We start from the raw sequence: 26,037 nt of genomic DNA, 5'->3' as shown, positions 1-26,037 counted from the left end.
TTTTTCACTTAATCTCTTTCCTCCCCTTATTTTGTTTTCCCCTTATTTTGTTTTAACTATTGTCTGACACTACCTTGTTCACTTACTTGCTTAAATGCTTATTGTCTGCTCACCCTTCTTGAAGCTAAACCCCATAGAAGCAGTGACCCTGTCTGTCTTACTTACTGCTACATCCCCAGTATCTGGCCCAGAGCAGGTTCTCAACAAATACCTGCTAAACAAATGAATGCATCAATTAATAAACTGTTGTGGGAAGAACTAAGGGGTACTGGTTTCCAGTGTAAGATATATAGGGAAGTTGAAAGGAAAGGTACCAAGCCCCCCCCCCTTTGCCCCCGCTTGTATGTACCCCTGCATATGATTTCATCAGGGCACCAAGTCCAAGTATCCTCCTCTCAGGCCCACCTGGTCTCTCCATTGTCCCACACACTTCCTGGCAAACACCCACACAAGGCTTGCCTCAGAGAGTAAGAAGGGAACTCTCTGTTTCTTCAGCTCAGATGTTACTAGAATACAGCATAAGAGGAGTTTCTGTCACTTCGTCACACCTTGTCCAATGCTTTGAAGGGGGGATCCCAAAATAAATTCCAACATGGGCTGAGTAGACTGAAGGGCCTTCTCAGGTGAAGTCAGTTTCCCTCTTTCCCCCACCTCTCAACCTAAGGAGTCATGAACTCTCTTAGCTGCTGGATGAGCCTAGTCACCTTGCTAGGACACTTTTTATTCCAGTGGTCAAAGAGCAGCTCTTCCCAGAGCACTTACCCAGGTTACTCAGGCAATGAGGCCAAGAGAAACCCATACTCAGAACTAACTTGCTCCAAAGTGACAACAGGGGCTGTGAAGTAAAGTAGAAAAAAGAGTGTTCAACTAAATTAAGTCCCTCAAAGAAGCTATATGGGGATTAAGCTGGCATCCTAGGGTAGGAGGGCTTAAAGCATGACAGATGAGGGCGGGCAGTAGAGAAAATGACAGCAAAGGGAGAGCTTTGGAGAGGAGAAGCAGGAGCCACTATAACTGAGGGGTCTCTAACAAAGACTCCACACTCAGCCTGGAGTTCCAAACCATACTGCTGTCTGATATATGCTGTCCACCCTTCTTTCCTTGTGCTGTTTCATTTCCTCTCAGAAAACTTTGTTTTGGTTTGATATTTGCCTCTAGGCCTCTGGGAGAATTTTCGAAGTTTTGTTTCTTCTCTTGTTTCTAGGATACCTGAGAGGGCTTCTGGAGCAACAAGCACAGCAGGAGCAAGAGTGGGGGTTGGGAGTGGTGTTAGGATTACCACATTGCAAGAGAAGGAAGACAGGGAAAGAAAGAACCAGTTTGGGCTCACACAAATTATGGTGGTCCCTGGAGATCCCAGAAGCACATTAGGGAGTTCAGCAAAGAGTAGAATTAAAACCCCAGAAAGAGGACATTTTCAAAGAGAAAAATCAAAGTTTCTTTGAACTGACAAAAATTCAAAGGTCAGAAGACAAACTGATCAGGGGCAGAGCCCAGCACAGGCCCAAGTGAAGCACAGTTGGAAGACCTACTAGAGGTTGCAGTGTCAGGGAAGCCTGCATACACCACCTGTAAAGATAATGACTCCCAGCCACATGTGCTAGGCTGGGACTTGCCCATAAACATAAGCACATATCCTTAAAGGGGCCAGGCCTGGGGTCTCTTAGGGAAGAAGGAGGGCACAGGGTTCCACACTCCCCAATTCAGCAAACACCAGGCCTTTCCTGCCTATTCTTCATCTAGATCCAGCCCCACCCCCAACAAGAAGGAGCCTGGCTTTCCCAGGCAAAGGCAGGAATGAGTGGAATTCCCCTGAGGCAGGCTGTACAGGGTTATCCAGCAACAGAGGTCCTTCATCAACTTGCCTCTGGAGGGGGAGAAGACCAACCCAACCTTTGCCAGGTAGAGCCAGTGCAGCTCCCATAGTCCCCCCACTACAGACACCAAACACCAGAGGGCCCCTCAGGAGAGACGCTGACCTCAGAACCCAGGGATAAAAGACTCTGGCACAGAATGAGCTGCCCATAAATTAGGCTCTTTTCATTCAAATGACAGACAGCTTTAGAGGAAAAGCAGCTTTGAAAAATAATCTGCAAGTCTGGTCTTCCCTATCCTATGCCATTTTAAGAGTTAGAGCTCTGAGGTCAGACTTCTTGGATTGTAACCCCAATTCAGACATTAATTATGTAACCTTGAGCAAATTGCTTTACCTCATTGAATATGTTTCATCCTCTAAAATATGGAGGTGACTAGGCTGGGCATGGTGGCACATGTCTGTAATCCCAGTGACTCTGGAGGCTGAGACAGGAGGATCACAAGTTCAAAGCCAGCCTTAGCAATGGTGAGGTGCTAAGCAACTCAATGGGACCCTGTCTCTAAATAAAATACAAAATAGGGCTGGGGATGTAGCTCAGTGGTCAAATGCCCTTAAGTTCAATCCCTGGTACCAAAAAAAAAAAAAAAAAAAAAAAAAAAAAATATATATATATATATATATATATATATATAGAGAGAGAGAGAGAGAGAGAGAGATATGAAGACAGATGGGATGGAGTAGCACATGCCTGCTATCCCAGCAACCCAGAAGGCTAAGGCAGGAGAATCACAACCTTAGAAGGATCCCAGCCTCAGCAATTTAGTGAAATCCTTAGACCCTGTTTCAAGATTTAAAAAAATTTGAAAAATAAAAAGACAGGGAATGTAGCTCAAGGTAAGGAGCATCTGGGTTCAATCCCCAGCACTGCCCCCGACCAATAAATAAATAATTGGGGTAAGAGTAACAACCCCACAGGACTGCTCTGAGTATTAAACAGTATAAAGTGCTTAAAGAGTACCTGGACCATAATAAGTATTTTATAAAGGTAGCTTTTTTGATGAGATTATGAAACTAAGTAAATCACGTATCCGGTATAAAAACTATATAAGTTGCTAGGGAAATTACATTGGGGAACTAGGCATTCCAAAGTTGAGGGTAGGGTAAGAAAATTAAAACAGTGGCTTTCTTATTTTCATGTTCCTGAACCCATCAGCAAGGGACAGAAAGGATTAGAAGAAGGTGGGACTGCCCCCCAGAAAAAACACTTCTATAAAAGCCTAAGAAACTATGATTCAGGTTTCTCAAATGGAGGAGATTTGTAGGAGCAGAAGATTAAAACAACAGCAATAACATTATCCCCAGGCCCCTACTTCTCTTTCATGGCACGGACACTACTTAAAGCAGATAAACAGTAATATCAGGATTATTTCTAATAAGTGGAAATGAGTCAAATATCCATCAACCAAAGAACAGTTAAAATGTGATATAGCTATATGATGGAACATATAAAAAGGAATGGAGTACTGATACATGTGACATGAACAAATCTTGAAAACATTAGGCTAAGTGAAAGAAGACAGTCACAAAAAGCCAAATATATGATTCCATTTATATGAAATGTCCCAAATAGGCAAATCTGTGGAGACAAAAAAGTAGACTAGCACTTGCCTAGGGCTGAGGATTTGGGGAGGGGGATTGGAGAGTGACTGGTAATGGGTATGGAGTTTCTTTCTTTTTTTTCCTTATAAATTTGTTTTTGAGACAGTCTCACTATGTTATCCAAGCTGGTCTCGACCTCCTGGTCTCAAATGATCCTGCTTTAGCCACCCCAATGGCTGGGACTATAAGCACATGCCATCATACCCACCTATATGGAGGGGTTTTTTTTGGTTTGTTTTTTGATTCCAGTGCTGGGGATTGAAGCCAGAGGTCCTCTACCACTGTTACACCCCCAGCCCTTTTTTGTTTTGACACAGGATCTTATTACGTTGCTGAGGCTGACCTCAAACTTGTTATCTTCTCACCTCACCCTCCTCAGTTGCTGGGAATGCAGGCATACACCACTGTACCCAGCTGGAGTTTCTTTTTAGGGCAATAAAATTTTTCTTAAATCAACTGTGGTGATGTCTGCACAACTCTGTGAAAATACTAAAGACTATGATAGTAGATATTTGTTTATTTATTGCAGTGCTGGGGGATCAAAACCAGGGCCTTGCACAAGCTAGGCAAGTACTCTCTCGAGCTATATCCAGTTCTCAATTGGACATTTTAAATCTCAATAAAGGTGTTTTGTTTTGTTTGGGTTTATTTTTGGTGGTGCTAGGGATTGAACTCAGGACCTTCAGGACCTTGTGCGTGGGAGGCAGGCACTCTACCAACTGAGCTATATCCCCAGCCCTCAATAAAGGTGTTTTTAACAATGGCTAGAAGGTAGTTATTGAAGATGGTGCTGGGAACCATGCGTAATATAAAGTATAAATTTGTATGGGTAGATGGGGACAGATGGTCAAAAAGCAGGATAGGATAGCAATAAGGACAATACCCAATAAAGACCTTTACCTAGTTACAGAAATGGCACTAAAACATTAACCTGGATACATCTCCCAGAAGATACCAGAAAATGCCAGCCCACCCCACCTGGTCTAGCATTTCTATAAACTCCCGTGCAACAACAAGATCCCTTCTTCCAAGGCACTTACCCAGCTGGGTAGGCAACTAAGCCTGATCGGGGATCACAGGCAAGTCCTCTGCCTCCAGACACTGTTATTCCCAACACCTTCTCCAAGGTTACCTGTTAGAACAAGACAGAAAGTGACATGTTATAGACAGAGTAGGTTCAGGACGGAGGTGATGAAGTGCTTTCCTGATGCCCTTATCTTCAAGAAAATGGAGCTATGATTTCTCCAAGCTCTGTTTAGGTCAAAGGACTTTTGATAATATTGGAAAATTTCAGTGTGCATCACCTGTGTTTAACCAGATTCAATGTACAGGTACTGTGGGAAAGAAAATCAACAGGTTAAAGCACAATCCATGGCTAAAGAACAATAAGCAATCCAGGAAGGCACTATTTACAAGCTAGGGCCTTGGGTCCCTAGATTGGGCTTTTGGGTCTATGAGACTCAGGGAACCATGTGTAATATAAAGTTCAGGGAAGGTACTGATCTTCATGCCTTGTCAGGCATGAAGGATAGGCCATTGTGATCTACTAAGAACCAAAAGGATGTTAGGTATTGATTAGGTGACTCATAATATCCCTTAACTTTTTTTTTTGGGGGGGGGGTACTAAGGAGTGAACCCAATGATACTTCATCACTGAGCTACATCCCCAGGTTTGGTTTTTTTTTTTTTTTTTTTTTTAGACAGGGTCTCACTAAGTTGCTGAGGCTGGCCTCAAATTTGCAATCATCCTGCCTAAGCCTCCCAAGTTGCTGGGGTTACAGGTATGCACCATCAGGTCCATCAACTATCCTTGACCTCTACATTCTATCATGTTCTTCCCCTCCCCATCAGAGGTCTCTACCTCCCAAATGTCTACCAGTTCATACAGACTTTGAGCCTAGGAGGCAGAAACATGGCTTAATGTTGTGTTTTGTAAAGCATAGATGCTGAGGATACTCTATTATTATTTAAGCCACGTCTCCCACAGAGATGATAGGGAAACATGCAAAGTGCTCAGAGATTCTAAAAGGACATGGTCACACGAGTCATTCATCACTCTCATCATAAGTATTATCACCCCATGCTGTCTGCAGCCCTAAGACCCATATGGACTAAACTTAAATTAACCCATCACTGGTCTCTCTGCTAGATGATGCCATATGAGGTTCAGACTGCCCTGTAAGCTTTTGCTTACTGCTCCACCTCACCCTCTGCTACAGGATAGTTTGCTGGTTACTCCAGGTCCAGTCTCTTCCAGTACTGTCAGAAGGCACTTCTTGCACCAGTCCTCTTTAGGGATGTCCTTGCTCTCCCTTCACTCAGAAAGCTTCTGAGCTTCTGAATGCAGAATAGCCATGTAAACAGGCTACACTAAAGTCTGATATGAAAACTCTGAACCTGAGGAGTCTTGGAAATCCCAGGGGAGCAATGTGAACCAGAAACACCTAAAAGGTATTCATACTTGTGACACCCAGTTCAGGCCAGTTTCTAGAGAGGGTAATCCCAGAATCAATCAGGATAGTTTCCTCTTACTATTCCAATAGTAGAACTGAAAGTACTCTTTGTTATCTCCAAGGATCATTTTGGTTTGAATTAGGCTGGAAAGAAATGCCCTGTGTTGGTCAAAGACCAAACATAAACTTCCCAGGATGATATAGCTGAAACCTTTTCCTCAGAAAGGTTCCCAAGAGTCTTCTGTACTTCAGGGGGATATGGATCAAGAACTCCAACTTGTATCTATACAGTGATAGAAGTGGTTTAGTTATAAGGCACCATCCACAGCCACCTGGCCAGTACCAAATTTGTCAGTTACCCTTGGCCTAGTTGACTCAGTAAATCTGATGAGAGAGTGACTAACTTTACCTTATCCTAGACATTCTTAATAGTTTTCCCTTACCTTCTTTCTTTTATTAGGGATTGACTCCAGGGGCAATCTACCACTGAACTGCATTTCCTGGCCTTTTTACTTTTTATTTTGATACATGGTCTTACTAAATTGCCCCAGCTGGCCTCAAACTTGCAATCCTCCTGCCTCAACTGCCCAAACAGCTGAGATTACAAGTATGAACCACCACATTGGGCAGTTTTCCCTAATTTATGCCTCTTTCTACTCTTTTCTCAGCTTAATGACCCCCCCACCCCCGGCATCTAGTTAACTGACACTGGCTAGAGAGTACATATTCATCCTGGGGAAATCTGGAAGATACTCATCTTAGCACTACACCTTTAATTACCCCAGAGGAAGGGGTGCTCAGGAACATTCCTGCTATAACTACTGCCTGTACAGTGGAGAGAGAGGATACTGAGGCATGACCCACATGGATGGCAGAAGTCACAAAATTAAGTACAGTGAGCTAAAAGGCTACATAACTCCTATTCTATTCAAGCTAATCTGATTTAAGGCAAATCCTTTCGGTTCAAATTAGCATCAACTCCTTCCCTCCTTATGTTTGAATGTTGGTCCCAAAGAATCAGAACAAGTCAGCTGGCTCTCAGATGCTCTTCCCTCTGATAGGAATTTGAGTAGGTGTTTTGTGGGTAAATGATCCAGTTCCTCAGAGAACTGTGAAACTAGCTTGTACTTTTCAACAGCAATCTAAAGCAGGAGGAGATGTAGGTTACTCAGGCCCTAAAAGACCAGTGATTATCAAATTTTTTGACCATGACCCATAGTAAGAAACATACTTTATATCCCAGTGTATACATATATGTATATCTGGATATACTTTTTCAGCATAAAGCTAAAAAGTTTCGCAAAATTTTTATTGCATGTGATGTACTCTAGTATATTTCATTTCATTACCTGGACAGGTATGGTGGCACACACCTGTAATCCCAGTACTCAAGAGAGTGAGGCAGGAAGATCACAAATTCGAGGCCAGATTTGGCAATTTAGCGAGGCCATAAGGAACTTAGTTGAGACCCAGTCTCAAAATAAAAAATAAAGGGGCTGGGGATGTGGCTCAAGCAGTAGCACACTCGCCTCAACATCTTTATTTGTATGTGGTTAGATCCTCAGCACTACATAAAAACAAAGATGTTGTGTCCACCAAAAACTTAAAAATATTTAAAAATTTCTTAAAAAAAATAAAAAAGAACTGGGGCTTGGTGTGGTAGCCCATGCCTGTAAATTCTAGTGGCTCAGGCGGCTGAGGCAAGAGGATCATAAGAGTTCAAAGTCAGCCTCAGAAACTCAGCAAGACCCTGTCTCAAAAAGTAAAAAGGGCTGGGTAGGTGGCTCAGTTGTAAATTGCCCCTGGGTTCAATCCCCTTTACAATGACAACAACAACTACTACTACTATTAATAATGATAATAATAATTCTAGTTATGACCTACTTTATTGATATCATGACCTACAATGGGCTGGAAGATCTAGTTTGGGAAACCTGCTACATACAGACCATTTCTCTCTGCCAGACTTGGGTCACTGACACCTTTGTGTTCTTCAGTCATTTTCCTCTAAGACTCTGCACAGTGGAACATAATTCCAGACTAGGAAAACCTCACAGGCAGGAGTTTGCCTGGGCTCAAAACTTGGCTTATTTTCAAAGGAGTTATGGTTTTTGGCTTTTTCTGGCTCTCTAAAGTTATTCAAGGGGGAAAAAAGCAGTTTCCTTTGGCTCTGTAGAGAGGGAGGAGTAGGGGAAAACATTCAGGGGCATCAGCTGGTTTTTATTTTATGTTCTTAACTCAAACCAGCTTCCTGTTTGCAGGGAGGTTTGGGCTGAGCTCCACTTTCAAAGGATCTGAGAGTCCAGAGCTCCTGTGAAGCCTCCAACATCTAGGTTTATTTTGCAAGACTAACACAATGGACTTTATAAATGGACTCTCTTCCTCCTCTGATAATCTTTTCCCTCCCTCTCTTTCCCAAAATGTAGTAAAGCTTCCACCCACCCTAGAGAATGGACACCTCTTGCAAATGCCACAAGCTAAATGCATCCAAGTACCATTAGTGGTATGCAAGCATTGCCTTACACCAGCTCATATGACTGTGCACAGCTTTTCCCATATTCAGTGATCGCACACTGATAGCCTCGAAATCACCATTGTGGGAGTACTTACACAGACTTTCCTTCCCTTCTCAAAGAACCTGTAAACATTCACCAGCATACCACTGAGTTCCAGCCACTATCATCCCTCCCTTGGACAAAGTGTTCTCTCTCCTGCAGGCTTTGCCCCCTACAGCATTTCTTGGGCATGGCAGGTTGCAGTGATATTTTTTTTTAATTAATATTTTTTAACTTTAGATGGACACAATGACTTTATTTATATTTTTATGTGGTGCTGAGGATAGAATCCAATGCCTCACACATGCTAGGCAAATGCCTTTCCACTGAGCCACAACCCTAGCCCCTGCAGTGATACTTTTAAATTAAAAATAAAATAATTTCTTTGTTCAAAAATCCTTCAATGGCTTCCCATCTCCAGTAAGTTCAAATACTTGACCCAAATTTATAAGGCCCTAAATCACCCAGCCTCTAGCTCTCTCTCTCACACCTCATTTCCTATATGCTTCCCCACCACTCCACCCCAGCCACACTAGCAACTTTAAAGCACCTTAAACTGCTCTAGCCCCCAGTACTTTTCTGCTATTCACATAGCTAATTCACTCAGGTCTTTGCTCCAAGATTTTTTGTTTTGTTTTGTTTTTTAGAGAGAGAGAGAGAGAGGATATATATATATATATATATATATATATATATATATATAGAGAGAGAGAGAGAGAGAGAGAGAGAGAGAGAGAGAATTTTTTAATATTTATTTTTCAGTTTTCGGTGGACACAACATCTTTATTTTATTTTTATATGGTGCTGAGGATTGAACCTAGTGCCCCGTGCATGCCAGGTGAGGGTGCTACCGCTTGAGCCACATCCCCAGCCCCTGCTCCAACATTTTTGGGAGGGTTTTTCCAGAGTAGCTTTACTGCCATCTTTCCATATTGGACTTACCCAGCTTTTATTTTTCTTCATGGTACACAGAGGCAGGTAGTGAACCTGATTCCATCTCTGTACAAGTACTTACTGTCTGTCTTCCCCAGCAGAATGGGAGCTCCTTGAGGATAGGATCTAAATTGCTATCCCTCACTACAGTACTCCCAAGCACTTTGAACAGTGTCTGGCATATAATGGGCACTTGAAACATATTTGATGAATAAATAAATGCCTGGCAGAGGCTTCAGGAACAATGATAGATCAGACATGAGTAAGTCCAGGAAAACTGGGGTATTTCAGGTCAACAGAAATGCTCTTTAGGGAGGGGAGGGGAGGGGAGGGGGGATAGTAGAGGATAGGAAAGGCAGCAGAATACAACAGACACTAGTATGGCAATATGTAAATCAATGGATGTGTAACTGATGTGATTCTGCAATCTGTATATGGGGTAAAAATGGGAGCTCATAACCCACTTGAATCAAATTGTGAAATATGATATATCAAGAACTATGTAATGTTTTGAACAACCAACAATAAAAAATTAAAAAAAAAAAAAAAAAAAAAAAAAGAAATGCTCTTTACAATGTAACTAAGACAGAGTGGCCATGTCCAGCTGAGGACAAGCACAAAGACAGTTAATAGTAGAGACAATATTCTGTTTTTTAAACTGATGGTGAGTATACAACTGTTCACTCTTATTATTCCATGTCTTTATTATATGTCTTAAATATTGCATAATAAATATTGAAAAAGAGAGGATGCTGAGACAGGAAGATCACAAATTCAAAGCCAGCCTTAGCAACTTAATGAGACCCTGTCTGAAAATAAAAAATAAAAAGGGGTGGGGGTGTGGTTCAGTGGTTAAGCACCTCTGGGTTCAATTCCCAGTATCAAAAAACAACAAATCTCTGAGTGGTTTATTGGCACACTCTTGACCTAGCAATTTGGGGAAAAGGATACAAAGAACTCAATATGTGTTTTTACTTGATTTAAGTTTCTTATCAAGTATTGATAAGACTGCATATTTACATAATGCTCTGACATGTCACTTTTTTTTTTTTTTTTTTTTTTTGGTACCAGGGATTGAACACAGGGGCACTTAACCACTGAGTCACATCCCCAGCCCTTGATATTTTTTTTTTTAATATTTTTTTAGATGCATGGACCTTTATTTTATTCATTTATTTATATGTGGTGCTGAGAATCGAACCCAGTGCCTTACACATGCTAGGCAAGTGCTTTACCACTGAGCCACAGTATTTTTAGATGGGGTATCACTAAATTGCTGAAACTGGCCTCAAACTCGCAATCCTCCTGCCTCAGCCTCCCAAGTTATTGCGATTACAGGCATGTACTACCATACCTGATAACATAAATATTTTTAATTGTAGATGGACACAATACCTATATTTATATTTTTATGTGGTACTGAGGATAGAGTCCAGTGCCTTACACGTGCTAGGCTAGTGCTCTAGCACTGAGCTACACAACTCCAGCCCCAACATATCAATTTTTTTTTTCTTTTGGTGCTGGGGATTGAACCCAGGGCCTTGTGCATGCAATACAAGCCCTCTACCAACTGAGCTATATCCCCAGCCCTCCAACATATGACTTTTAAGAAGCACTACACATAGTCCTTTTCCTGACTGCTAAGCAGGGGAACCGGGGGTAAGATGGGCTTTCTGAGTAACTATGTTGAACAGAGCCTCCGTGCTGACCCATACTGAATATGTAGGATGAACAAGAAATAAACTACCAGCTAGGCCATGGAGATTTTGAAGTGGTTTGTTACCAAGGATTACTGGTCCACATATTTTTCAAACCTGTTGATCTCAAGACCTTTTCATACTCTTAGAATTAATCAAGGACCCCAAAAGAGCTTTTGTTTGTACAGATTATATTTACCAATATTTACTATATTTGAAATCACAATAGAAAGTACTTTATTTATTAAGTCATTTAAAAGTAATAATAATAAATCCATTACTCATTTAACATTTTTATTAAAAATAACTATTTTCCCCAAAAAACTTAGTAAGAAGAGTGGCACTGTTTTATATTTTTACCAAGCTTTTTAATGTCTGCCTTAATAGAAAACAGCTGGATTCTAATATCTGCATCTGCATTCAATCTGTTAGTTGAAGTAAAATTAAAAAAAATCTGGCCTCATTTGGCTATATAGTTGGACAAGGGAAGATATCATGGACTCCCTAATAGGGTTTTGGGAATGCCAAGTGTTCTTAGACCACTAAGATTCAATGACATAACCCCTCCTGAATACTACAGCATCTTTACATGTAAGAAAATAAGCTTACTAGTGTGAGAGTTCTGGACTAAGCATCACTTGAAGAAACTGAGGCAGGAAAGAGGCCCTATGAAAGAAATAGCCTCAAAGTCTTGGATGTGGCCCAAAGTTGATAGAAACTTCAGCTCCAAACCTTCAAGATCCAAATGCCAATAAAACTTAGCCCAAGAGATATCACAGTCCAGGTAACTGCTTGTGGCCAGTGTCTTGGGACACAAATGTCTCATGCAGTTGGCATTCTGATTTTTTTCACAGCCCTAGGAACACCACTTCATGCACAAATGAAAACACAGAACTAAGAAGAACATCCACTTTGTACTCTACACCCACAATGAAGCCTAGAAGCAGGGAGAACACCTGAGTTGTGACCAGCTTTTGCTCTGGCAGGTGGAGAGTGTTGAGATGAGAGATGGAGAAAGCCTATACCAACCTGAAACAAAGTGTCATCTTTCCTTTGAAGCCAGGCTATTGGTCTGCAGGATAAAAGTATCCTGTGAGGAAGGGCTTACATGACTTCCACTCCCCATATGAAATAGGCAGGGCAATATTGTGTCTTCCTGAAAGAAAGGAGGCAGGCCAAATCTTCCTCACTTTAATAAGATAGAAAGATAACCTCTTGGGCTGGGAATGTGGCTCAAGTGGTAGCGCGCTCGCCTGGCATGCGTGCGGCCCGGGTTCGATCCTCAGAACCACATACAAACAAAGATGTTGTGTCCGCCAATAACTAAAAAATAAATATTAAAAATTCTCTCTCTCTCTCCCTCCCTCCCTCTCTCACTCTCTTTAAAAATATATATATATATAAAAAAGATAACCTCTTAGTAGCCTATTCTCAAGAGAGAAGGAAAGAATAAAACCATGTGTTTAAGTGTTCTTCTGGTTCTCATTAAAGAAGATGAAAAAAAAAAAACAAAACAGACAACAGGGCTACCCGTTCATTCTAGATAGAACAGTTCCAACCTGTAGATTGCAACCTATTAATGAGACTTGAAATCCATTTAGTTGATAATGAATAAACAGAATAGTACAAAATATTGCACAGTAGGTAGTAAGTGAGCCACCATGCATGGCTCTTTCAAAAAATTTTGAGAACAATCCACATTAAGAAATACATTTTAGGGCTGGGGCTATAGCTCAGTGGTAGAGTGCCCGCCTCGCACGTATGAAGCACTGGGTTTGATCCTGAGCACCACATAAAAAATAAATAAATAAATAATTTTTAAAAAGAGTATATAGGAGTTCATTTATAAAGAAAAGAAAGAAATACATCTTAAGCCCAGCACAGTGGTGCACTCCTGTGATCCCAGCAGCTTGGGAGGCTGAGGCAGAAGGAACCAGAGTTCAAAGCCAACCCTTGCAACTTAGGAAGTCCCTAAGCAACTTAATGAGGCTGTGTCTCTAACTAAAATATAAAAAAGGGCTGGTTCAGGGGTTGAGTGCCGCTGGGTCCAATCCCTGGTATCAAAAAACAAACAAACAAACAAACAAAAAACATTTTAGCCAGGCCTGATGACTCATGCCTGTAATCCCAGTGACCTGGGAGAATGAAGCAAGAGTTGTGAGTTGTGACCAGCTTTTGCTCTGGCAGGTGGAGGCCAGCCTTAGCAATTTAGTGAGGCCCTGAACAACTTAGTGAGACCTGTCTCAAAATAAAATATTAAAAGGGCTTGGGGATGAGGATCAGTACAAAAATAAATAAATAAATAAATAAATAAAAGTTTCAAAGTCACTGGAATGCTATGAGGGAATCCTAAAATGAAGATTCTACCCACTGCCCTCACAATCCATTAGGAAAGATGAATGGTTAATTATACAATAATCTAACATGTAATAAAGGTCATAAAGAAGAGGAAGAGAGATGACTATTGAGCAAACAGGGAAGAGAAACAAGGAAGCTTTCTTGAAAGTGTCTGGGTCTCACTGTAAATCAGAAAATACAGAGAGAAGAAACCCTCTGTAAAGAAAGCTGTATGAGCCCAAGTTTGGTGACAGGAAATAACACAGCAGGTGAGCAATGGTAAAAGCAAAGATTGTATGAAAGTATTAAGTCAGGAGAGACAGAGTGTAACCAGAAGAGGAAAGACCTTGAATGTCAAACCAAGTGGGGTAATCTGCAGGCTCTGGGAAGCCACGGAAGGATTCCAAACAGGAGACACAATCAAAGCTATGTTTTGGTGATAATGTATGTGAGACATACTAGGCAGGGAGCCTAATTAGGGAGCTGTTACAATAGTTCAGATGAGAAGTAATGAAAATCTAGACCAGCATGGAAGATAGTGGGAATGAAAAAGAAATGCATTCAAAAGCAATAAAGCAAATAGAATTAGCAAGATTGGGCAATGTACAACTGTGGAGGAAAAAAAGACAAACTCAAAATTCTGAACCTCAGATGTAGCAAACAAGGTGATGCCATGAGCAGAAAGAAGATCTGAGTCAGGTCCAAGGAGATAGAAGCACATAACATCTGTTTTAGACATGTTCAATCTGAGGCACTTTAGAGATAATTTGAGAGGAACTACAGAAACACTCAATTTAGCAACATAAAATTAATGCTTGGAGAGAGGTCAGAAGGAGAAACATTTAAGAATTATTCACATGGGGGCTGGGGTTGTGGCTCAGTGGTAGAGCGCTAGCCTCACACGTGTGAGGCACGGGTTTAATCCTCAGCACCACATAAATAAATAAAGATACTGTGTCCAACTACAACTAAAAAAAAATATTAAAAGGAAAAAAATAATTATTCACATGGAGGTGAAAACCACCACTGAAAGTCCAATGAGATAGGAGAAAAGAGAAGAAAAGAGGAATAGAAGAGAAACTAAAGACAGCTTGAAGGGAAACCTGTTTTTAGCATATGGAGAAAATGAGGTATCAGTTTTGTTTTTTTTATTGTTGTGTTGTTGTTATTGTTTTGGGCACCAGGATTGAACCCAGAAGCACTTAACCATTGAGCCACATCCCTATCCCTTTTTATTTTTTGAGACAGGATCTCTCTAAGTTGCTTAGGCCTCGCTAAATTTTGCTGAGGCTGGCTTCAAACCTGCAATCCTCCTGCCTCAGCCTCCCAAATTGTTGGGATTACAGGCATGTGCCACAATGCCCAGCAGTTAGTTTTTAAAGGAAAGAGGACAACCAGGAAACCAGTGAAGGGGAGAGTTCCTAGATGGGAGGAGCAGACAAGTGAGCACTACAAGAAGTAAAGGCTGGGCATGGTGACACATGCTATTTGGGAGGCAGCAGCAAGAGAATCACAAATTTGAGGTTGACCTGGGCAACTTAGTGAGACCCTGTCTGAATTTTTAAAAAAATAAATAAAAAGGGATGAGATGTACTAAGTAGTAGAGCATCCCTGAGTTCAACCCCAGTATTTCAAAAAGTAAAGAAAAGAATGGACTCTTCAGAGTCCAGACCATATGCAATGCAGGTGGTACCACACAGGGACTCCAGTAGTCCCAGACCCCTAAAAACAATCCCAGCATCTTTGGGCAGGGCTTTCTAAACTTCTCTAATCTCTGTCTTACTCTGCTGTGGTGTCTATTTGCCTACCTCTCTGGCCCTGAATACAACTGACCCATGATCTATAGGGAAGGTATCAGCCAGTGAAACAACCAGTCTGTAGGAGCCAAGATAAAGGCAGCACAAGGAAAGAGATTCTTGCTTGGAACCCTGGCATAAACTGTAAAGATTTTCTCTCCTTTTCTTAGTGAGGACTACTACAGGGACTCTGCTGATGGCATGGGAATGGGTGTTCCCTCAAAATAGAGAACTAAGAGGCCAGAGTCACAAAGGCCAAGGTCACCTAAGATTTGACAGACCTCAAACTGGTAATGAAACTCTAGCAACTGGGATGAAACCAATCTGTTTTTGTTGCCACCAACTTCCTTCTTCCTTCTTCTCCCTTCCCCCACTTCTTAATTCCACTCAATACAAGTTATAAATACCTGAGTTGTAAGTCATTTCAGCCAAATCATGGCTTTCTGTTTCTATAAACAAGCATGTTAGAGACCTGTCCAAAGCAGAGCACTCCCTGCCCTGCCCTCCCTGCCTTCAGGTTAAGAATAACTATGTTTGTCTCTTGCCCACACACTACACTCTAATCTCACAAAGAAGATTCTCCACTAAGATTCTGAGAATTGCCACTTATGCAAAAGCCACAAAGGAAGCCCAAGGTCAGCATGTTTTATGCAGAGACTTGGGGGGCTGGGCAGAGACTCGATACTGGACCTGGGACGAGGGTATGGAAACACCACTTACTATACTCCTTCAAAGTCCAAAATGCCAACTGGTCAAAGGTAGGTAGGGGCAAAATGGCCATTCCAAGACAGGCAAACAGACCTGGCCTCTTGACTCTGCTCTTATCTCTACCCAGTTAGACCGATTTACAGTTCCACTGTCTAAATTATATACTACAAAGGTTTCCAGAAACCAACAATTTCCAATTAGACAGAAAAACCAGGCTTTCTTGCTTAATAGCTGAGAATTAGTTGGAACTGAGTCAACTCTCCTGTGCTGGAATTAAAATAGCCTCAGCTTCTAAGGTAGGTAAATCTGGGAAAAGGTGACCTTAGAGATCCTCTAGCCATAAACCACTGAGACTGGGAATCTAGAACAAAGAATCCCAAACCTGGTCTATCAGTGGAATTATTTTTTTTTTCTTTTTTTCAGATTGCAGTCCCCATCCCATTTCTATATCCTCTTCCACAGCTGGCAACTACTTTTTATTTAATTAACTTATTTATTTTGCAATACTGGGGATTAAACTCAAGGTCACTCTACTACTGAGCTACATCTCCCCAGTCTTATTTATTTATTTGAGAGAGAGAGGGTTTTGCACCAGTTGTACCAGGCTTTTCAAGATTTTGAATCTGGGGCTGGGATGTGGCTCAAGCGGTAGCGCGCTCGCCTGGCATGCGTGCGGCCCGGGTTCGATCCTCAGCACCACATACAAACAAAGATGTTGTGTCCGCCAAATACTAAAAAATAAATATTAAAAAATTCTCTCTCTCTCTACCTCTATCTCTCTCACTCTCTCTTTAAAAATAAAAAAAAAAAAAAAAAAGATTTTGAATCAAGTTAGGCATGGTGGTGCCTGCCTGTAATCCCAGCTACTTGCGAGGCTAAGACAGGAGGAACTCAAGTTTTGAAGCCAACCTGGGCAATTTAGCTAGACCCTCTCAAAAAGGAAAAAAAAAATGTGTATATAACATATGTATTTTTTTTTAAGGCCTGGGGATATATGCTCAGTGATAGAGCAACCCTGGGTTCAATTTCCAGCACCATAAAAAAAAAAATTCTGGATCAAAAGATACAGGGTAAGGTTTAAGAATGTGCTTATTAAAAACTCTTCAAAGCCAGTGTGGTAGGGCATGCCTATAATTCCAACTACTTGGGAAACTGGAGCAAAAGGATTGCTTCAGGCTAGGAGTTAGAGGCCAACATAGGCAACATAGTCAAACCTGCTGTCAAAAAATTAAAAAATAATTTTTAAAAAAGCCCTCTCTAGGTGGTTCTGATGATAGTTCTAATGATCAGGCTGTGAACTATTAAACTTAAAGCATCTTGCCATTTTATTTCCAAATTTTGGCCACTCCTGAGACTAAGAGGAGAAAAGTATTCCAAGTCTGAAAAGATACCCATGGGGGGCAAGAGGTTCTTGTGTAGAGAGAGGCGCTACAGCAGTAAGAGCTACCATTTACTGAAATGTATGCTCTGTAGCAGCAACCACTCAAGTACTTCACACAGATTATCTAATTTAATATCCTTGACAACTTTATGAAGGACTAGTATTAAGTACATTTTACAGATGAAGGAATAAAGTAAGTAGTAAGTAGAAGAACCAGGATTTAGATCTAGGGCTGTCTTGTTCCAGAAACTATGATATCCTAAGAAAGGGGTTCAGGTTTTCCAACATCACGAGAATGTTTCTGTTTCTGGCAGAGCACAGAGGGAAGTCACCAAGCCTCCATGTGGGTCTTAGCAACAGGCCTTAGGCCCAAAATAGAAGGCAGAGGGCAGTCAGGCATAGTGGGGTTGTGCTGGTAGCCCCAGCTACTTGGGAGGCTGAGGCTGAGTGAGGATCACTTGAACACAAAAGTTCAAGAACTGCCTGAATAACATCCAAGACTCCATCTCTTTTAAAAACAAACAACAAAAAAAAAAAAAAGAAAGAAAGAAAGAAAACAGTAGGGCAGAGGGCATCAGGATGAAGTAGAGGTCTTCACATGCTAGTTTTAATGTATTTTTTAAATTACCAGAACTTATCAGTAGTTGAAATGAGTCTTAAAAATGAGTTCTGACCTTTCCTCACTGAGATGGTTGCAGAAAAAGAGGAAGGGAGGGTTTTCCTAATGTCAGAGTATCCCATGTGGTCAGAGCTTGCTCATGTCCAGGTCATGCTACAACCTATAGTCAATATGTACAGCTGACACCTGTTTCCAAGGCAACTGGCATTGCAGTGTCAGAAGCAGGAAAACCTGATTTTATATGCATATGGAGAAAGAAGTAAGGAAGACATCAGACTGAAGAGGAGGGAACGAAGGGACACTATCTCTACATATCCTAGTTTTCTTAATCTCTTGGTTTCCAATTTAATAACTGGAGATATTACTAATTGTTCCTTATCTGGACTAAGTGTACAAAGTGAATGTGCGTCCTAGAACAAGAATGATGTGGGGAGGGCTCTCAGTGCCCCTGTAATCAGAATAATTTGTGCCATGAGGCTTCCCTGAGAAAAGGGAATGTTTCTTCAACTAATTATTCTCTACAAAATACTTACTTCCTTTCCATTCTCAGTGCCATCACTTCAGTTTAAGCCCTCAGCACTACATTCCTGGATATAACAACGGCTTTCAGATCAATCTTCTTATTGTACACCCTGTCCTTCCCTCCCTAACCTGTCAGAGTAACATTTGATTAGCAGAGCTTGGATTATGTCTCTCTGCTGTTCAAAAACATTCAGTGGCTCTTACTGTCAGCTAAATGAAGAATAAATATCTTAGCCTAGCATCAATGGGTCCTATTTTTCTTCTATTTCCTTCTACTCACCTATATGAATCATGTGCATTTATCAACCTGGATTATTTATTATTCTGGAAAGAAGCCTCAGGGCTTTAGCTATATTCTTCTACCTGGAATCCCTTCCTCTGAGGACCAGCTCAAATGTCATATCCCCTGTGTCTGGACCTTTCAATGATCACCTGGCCAAAATGATTTCTCCCTACTTGGGACTCTTACAGCAGCATTTAACTTGCATCACCCACACAGCAGGTACCACTTAGTACCTTATACAGAAATTCTTTATGGATTTGTCTCATCTCTCTTAATAGTCTATAATCAACTGGAGGGCAGAGACTGTGTCTCATAAAACTATGCTTATAGCCCAGGTCACAGTGTTTAATATGTCTGTTGAATCTTTTTTATTTATTTATGGTATTGAACCCTTAACACTGAGCTACATCTTCAGCTCTTTTTTTGATATAGGGTCTCAATAAATTGCTGAGCTTGGCCTTTGGTTTGAGATCCTACAGCCTCAACCTCCTGAGTAGCTAGGATTATAGACATGTACCAACATGCCAGGCTGAATCCACCTTTTAAATACTAAATTCCTTTTTCTCCTACCAAACATACATACACACACACACACGTGTATATATATAATTTTTATATACATAAAATTATTATTTTCTTTTTAGTACCAGAGATTGAACCCAGGGGCACTTAACTACTGACACATTCCCATTCCTTTTTTTATATTTTATTTAGAGACAGAGTCTTGCTAAAGTTGCTTAGGGCCTCCCTAAGTTGCTGAGGCTGACTTTGAACTCATGATCCTTCTGCCTCAGCCTCCCAAGTCACTGGGAACACAGGCGTGCACCACGTGCACCACTATGCCAGCCCCAATCAAATTCTTTACAATATCTTAAATAAAAATACTTATGAATACTCTAGTTAATGTTACTAATTCTTCCAGAGAATTCTCCAACTATCTGTCACTGCCTGCCCTAGAAGATGGAGCAGGAAGCAAGACTTTGATGCCTTTCCAGAAAGAGGAGGGCCTGAATGACATAATCCATGTGCATAAATCACCACAAATACTCTTATCCCTTATCTCATTTACACTATAAAGAGAAGTACAAGATGGCACAGTGGTGCATGTCTATAATTCCAGCAACTTGGAAGGCTGAGGCAGGAGAAACTCCAAGTCCTAGGCCAGCTGCAGCAACTCAGAGACCCTCAGCAACTTAGTGAGACCCTGTCTCAAAATAAAAAAATAAAAAGAAAAGGGGCTGTACCTCAGTGACCCCTGGCTTCAATCCCTAGTAACAAAAAAAAAAAAAGAAAAAAAAAGGTGGGGGCAGGGGGCCTGTAGGTGTTTCTCAGTGGTAATGCATCCCTGGGTTTAATCCTCAGTACTGGGAGGGAGAGAAGAAATAGAAGAAGGAAGAAAGGAAGGGAGGGACGGAGGGAGGGAGACAAAGAGTTAAGTTCAAAGTTTTGGGGGTGTAGCTCAGCAGTAGAACATTTGTCTCGCATGTACAAGATCCTAGGTTCAATCCCAAGCAACACACACACACACACACACACACGAATAAGTTAAAAAATAATAAAGACAATTTTAAAAATTAAATGACCAATGTTATGCTTAAAAAGAGATTTAAATGTCCTTTATAGCCAGGCGGATCACAAGTTTGAGGCCAGCCTCAGCAACTTGGTGAGACCCTATCCCAAAATAAAAAATAAAAAAGACTGGGGATGTGGCTCAGTGGTAAAGCACCCCTGGGTTAAATACCCAGTATAACACACACACACACACACACACACACGTCCTTTATAATCAGAAACAGATGTATCTATGATAGTGGTATTAACAGTGTTATCTCTGAGGTTAGAATTATGAAAGACTTTTCTTCTTTATGAGTCTCTATATTACTTGTGTAAAATCTTTTCAGAAAGCACATGTACTTCAAGAAGTATCAAAAATATTTCATTTATTAAACTTACTAACCAAGAAAATATTTTTGAAGATGTTAGAAATGAATTATGAAAAATTAAACAAGCTCTAATCATAGATTTGCAAGAAATAAAAATTGTTATTATCTATTACCACTTTAAAAACTAAGCCTATTACTTGAGATATATTTTAAAGTAACACTTGTGTATAACTGCTTTGATGAAATATACAGTAAATTTTAAACATTTTAGACTTAAATATCAAACACACGTTTAAATTGGAGAGACATTCATCTTTATTGTTTTTCTACTTACAAAAATAATACAAGTTTATTGTTTAAAATTCAAACATTACAGAAATATATAATGTAGATAGTGAAAGTCCACCATAATCTACTATCCCTCCCTGAGATAACCAACATTAACAATTTGGTATTTATAGCCTCACTTTTTTATATGCATATGCTCACATGTATATGCTTTAACAAACATATAAATAGTCATTAACAAGAAACTGTTATACAATTTGCTTTTCTTCCCCATTTCTATCTTATATATCCTTCCATATCCATACATACAGAAGACTTCATTCTTTTTAGCAGGTACAGAGAATTTAATTTCATGGATGTATTCCAGTCCCCTATTGATAATTACTTGGATAACTTCAAAGATATCACCATTATGAGTAACACCAAAAAAAATTCAATTATACAACATCTGTGTAGTGTGTGTGCATAAAGTAAGACACCAAAATTATAACTGCTAGATCAAAAGGTATGAACATACAAATTTTTCTTTTAATATATATTATCAAATTCTTCTCTAAGCAAGTTGGATAAATGTATGCTTTCCAACAGTACAAGTTATGTATGACTCTACTTACATCCGTACATCTTCACATATCTTGTTTTTATAAGCAAAAATTATTTAAATAGAATATTTAAATATTCTGGTCACAACATTATAGAGACTTAATAGGTTATAAACAAACATGTTTTTATACTGCCTGAAATTCTTAGACTGAAAGGAAACTACAGGAACAACTCACTTCTCAAATTATTTCTCAGTATAATGAATTTGCTCTAAAATAAAAAGTTATTCCCATATCTGGAGAAGCTACTGCTGTTAAAAAGCATGCTCACCACCCTAGTGGTTTCTATCCTGACAGAAAATTAGGACTCCTCCAACCCCTTGGAGTTCACTGGTTTTACTTTCTTTTTTTCATTTTAAAAAACTTATATCTGTAGCCCTGAAATAAATTACACAATAGTTGGTATCAAAAATAACATTTGCTATGCCCTCCTTTTGGTCGGTAGTTAAAGTACTGTTGATACAAGTCAGAATATTGGCAAGAAAAAGGTAGAGGACAGGTCACAAAGAAAAGCCATGCAGAAAGTGTCATTATTAAATGTTGGAATGAAAGAAGCCGAACCTGCAAAAAAGGGACTGCTCACAAATGGAAACTTGAAGGAATAAAATCTTGCCAGCAAACTAGAAGAAAATTACTTGGTATTCTAGAAATCTGTGAACCCTGATAATATTAGCAATCTCTTTATAGCTGTAAAGTTATTTAGGCTTACAGTGTGCTTTCACATTCACTAAATCTCATTTAACCCTCACCACAACCCTGGAAGGCATTAGTATTCCAATTTTACAAATGAGAGAGGTCAGCTCCCTCAGATGTGAGGATATTGCTCCCCAACCCCAACACACACATATATTCCCCTCAATCACACGCACTCACACCACCAGGCTACTCAAAGTGTGGCCCAAGTAAGACAGCCTGGGCATTACTTCGAAGCTTGGTAGAAATGCAGAGTCTCAGGATGAGCCTTGAGTCTGCCTTTTGGCAATACTTCTGCCCACCTCCCACCCCAGCCCCAGGGGCCTACCCATTAATTCTTGAGAAGCCTTGTTCACCAGTCAGTTCTGAGTTTGTTATGAGGCAAAGTCTGTGATAGCTGCAGTACAGTCCTCACAAGAGAGACCCAGCAGTCTGGGGAGGAAGGGCATCATAAGCAGAAAGAACATCGTTAGAGAAGTCTGCAGTAGGTTATTAAGTCATATGAAAACAATCATGATGTGCAAATACTGTCCTCTGCAAATTGAGAAGCCAACCAATGAGTGTCAAGGTAGCAGAGGAAGGCCTACCTGCCTGCTGCAAATTTAATTCTGACAAGCAGCTGCTTGCTTTTCTCTAAGGTAGGAGCTGGGAGGTGGCAAGAGTTGGGTTTTTTTTTGTTGTTGTTTGTTTGTTTGTTTGTTTGTTTTAACATGCTCCACCCTCCTCCCTCCTTGCCAACTGTAGCAAACTACCTGTGAGCTGCCCGCCATCCAAACCACTTGGCTTAGGGCTTCCTCTGCTCAGGGCAAACTGAGGCAGTGCAGGGAAGCAGACCTTGAGATCCCATGCTTTTGTACTATACCGTGAAATCACATTTGCCTATTTGAGAGAAGAAATCAAAATAATTCAAATTTGAAACCAGGTGAAGGCAAGGCACTTGCTCAAGAACTTTGCAACCCTGGAGCCCACATAGCCAAAAGGAGTCAGGTGGGCAAGTGACCTTATTTTTATGTACGTTCAAATTCACTGAACCCCAACTGTCATAAACAAGATCAGTTCCTGGTATGGAACATTTTAGAACCTCCCCTATCCACACAGAAAGAGGCATTTTGATCCAGGTACTCTCCACTGCTTCAAAAACAAGGTCAGTTGTGAGCTGTAAAGATAACAAAGAGGTGGAATTCAGAGGTAATAGGTCTAGGATAGCACTAGCAACTAGTCAAGAGCATAAAGTACACAATCAACCTGCCAACCAAGCCACCACAGATTAAAGCTCAGTAATACCCACACACAAAACTAATCAAGTCATCTGTAGGTCTTCAATTCACTCCCCATACAACTCCAACAGAGAAGCAGCAACTTCTTGTAACTTACAGTCATTTAGAACCACGCAGCTGCACCCCATCGACTTGATTCAAATTCCCACAAAACCACAAGTTGCATGGTTCCTAACAGTACCACAGTGTGGCTCAATGGTTAAGCACCCCTGAGTTCACTCCCAGGTACAAAAAACAAAAAAACAAAAACAAAACCTAAGAGTACCACATAACAAGAAAGGGGGAAACAGGAAATTTGGAGGTGGAGGTGAGAAAGGAGCAATAATAGAGTAACAGGAATTACTGAATAATGGCTCTAAAATAAGTCTAAGAATTTAAATTGATTTCTATGGGGAATAGTGAAGAAAAAGTGTATTTTTTAAAGGAAATACCTTTTCCTAAGCTGAATATAGGAGATGACTCTTGGCTACAGCAATTCAAGGCATATTTTTGTGCTCAGTGCAATATTTTGAACCTAAATCCTCCCTAGGAAGAGAATTGAATAAAGTGTGGGTGGGCTTTGGAGTTAGGAAAGCCTAGGTTGAATTCCAGCTTAGCCATCTACTAATTGTGTAACCATCCTCTACTCACCTGACCTCTCCTATCATCACTTTCTTTATCTACAAAAATGGGATTATGGTAGAGTTGAGTAAAATTTGAATAATACATGTAAAATGCAAAGCACAGTACCTAGTACATAGCAAAATAAATCTTAATTATTATTACCACTGCAAATACTATTATTCCTATTATTAGTAGTACAAATACACTGCCAGTTGCCTAACAAAGGTTGGACATAGTGGTTCATACTACCTGAAAACACTGAATGGCATAAAACGACATAGTCGGGAAAAGAAACTTGAAAAACAAAATATCAAAATCAACTCCTTAGGTATATTAATTTTTTAAAATAAGTCATCTTGAGGCTGGGGAGTATGGCTCAGTAGCTCAGTGGTAGAATACTTAACTAGCATGTACAAAGTCCTGGGTTCAATCCTCATTTGAATTCAATTCACACACACACACACACACATACAACCCATCTTGATTATGTAAGATAAAACCTCATCTTTATTTTCAAACACCTTGACGACACTATTAACATCATATCTTTCAGAAGCTGCAAACACCTTGGCATTGTTCTATTTTTTTTTAACTTGGGTGGCTGTAAACATAGAAGAACATTTTAAAATTATTCATAATATAATATTACATTTCATAAGCTTTCTGATATGTAATATTTTGTAATTTTTTAAAGTTTTATTTTTAAGTGCCAGCACCTTTAAAAGGGTCAATTGAACTTATGGAGAAAAGATCAGAAGCACTCTAAAGGAAAATAGACCTCAAAAACTGATAAGAAATGATGATGAAAGTTAGAAATTACAAGTTCGGTATAAATGAAAAGCAAAATTCAAATCCTGGAAGAATGCAGGGTTATATATAGCTCAGTAGTAGGTCACTTGCTAGAATGCACAAAACCCTAAAGTTCAATTCCCAGCACTAGGAGAAAAAGAAATCTGAAGAACTAAAGAAGGAATCCTCCTTCTCAGGATTCCTCCAAAAGAGCAAAGTTGGGGGGAAAAATCAGCCATATGGTTTCACAAAAGGCTGTTACAAGATCTTCAAGTAAATTTAAATTTTAACTCTGAATGACTTCACCTCAGTTTGAGGGAGAAAGATGAGATGTGTAAACTTAGAATTCAGTCTTAAAAAAACCCGTTTTGTAGACTAGGAAAGCAACAAAAACAAAAACAAAAAAGCATTACAAATATTCTCTGTGATAAAGACAGAAGTATAAGAGAAGACAGCTACACTATAAAATCATTCTCCTGTAAGTGTTCTTCTAAACCAAAGGAAAATACTGTGCTCGCTTAGGCAGCACATATACTAAAATTGGAACAATACAGAGATTAGCAATGGCCTGTGCTCAAGGGTGACACACAAATTCTTGAAATGTTCCATATTTTTACCCCCACAATTAAAGTTGAAGGAATTCTGAACAGTTTATTTAAAAAAGGAAAATACTGTGGTTAATTAAGAAGCACTATAGATGTGCTGCTATAACCACTGGAAGGAAGGAAAGATTTGGAAAATCTGAACAATCAAAAATACCAACCCTAAACTAGGTTTGGTGGAGCATGCCTATAATCCCAGTTACTCAGGAGACTGAGGCAGGAGTATACAAAAGTTTGAGGCCAGTCTCAGCAACTTAACAAAACCATTTCAAAAATAAAAACAGGTCTGGGGGTGTAGCTCAGTGGTAAAGTGCCTCTTGGTTTAATCCCCAGTACCACAAAAAAATAAAAATAAAAAAAAAACCCTAAAGATCCACACTGCCCAGTCTGACTGTCATACTCAATATTATTATTCCCCCAAACACATGCCCTTTTTTTTCTTTCTTTTTTTTTTTTATTTTAAGAGGCAAGAGAAGGTAAAATCCATTAACAGGGTTAGTTAACACCCAAAAAAGTGAGTAATTCTCATTCTACACCTCTA

At 40.1% G+C, this 26,037-nt stretch overlaps 1 protein-coding gene and 1 non-coding gene across 12 annotated transcripts in view; one reads left to right on the top strand and one right to left on the bottom strand.

Moving 5' to 3' along the window:
* Mapkbp1 (mitogen-activated protein kinase binding protein 1) overlaps positions 1–26,037 on the bottom strand; it is a 57,143-nt gene that overhangs the window by 21,599 nt on the left and 9,507 nt on the right. For 9 of the 11 annotated variants that reach the window (XM_058584700.1, XM_058584708.1, XM_058584704.1 and 6 more), the window contains one exon: positions 4,516–4,607. In XM_058584700.1, the coding sequence (XP_058440683.1) occupies positions 4,516–4,607 (92 nt within the window). Of the gene's footprint in view, positions 1–762; positions 815–4,515; positions 4,608–26,037 lie in introns of those variants that run through there. The other 2 variants (XM_058584707.1, XM_058584706.1) reach the window with 2 other exon arrangements.
* Positions 25,405–25,509, top strand: LOC124104871 (U6 spliceosomal RNA). Its single transcript, XR_006855555.1, has one exon. It is a non-coding gene; the product is annotated as a U6 spliceosomal RNA (small nuclear RNA).

This window comes from Marmota monax, unplaced genomic scaffold (genome assembly GCF_021218885.2).
Source record: "Marmota monax isolate L192 unplaced genomic scaffold, Marmota_monax_Labrador192_F-V1.1 WCK01_AAM20220418_F8-fsc00001, whole genome shotgun sequence".
Lineage (NCBI taxonomy): Eukaryota > Metazoa > Chordata > Mammalia > Rodentia > Sciuridae > Marmota > Marmota monax.
The sequence above is the reverse complement of the archived record's forward strand: the minus strand, read 5'-3'. Positions and strand labels throughout refer to the sequence as shown.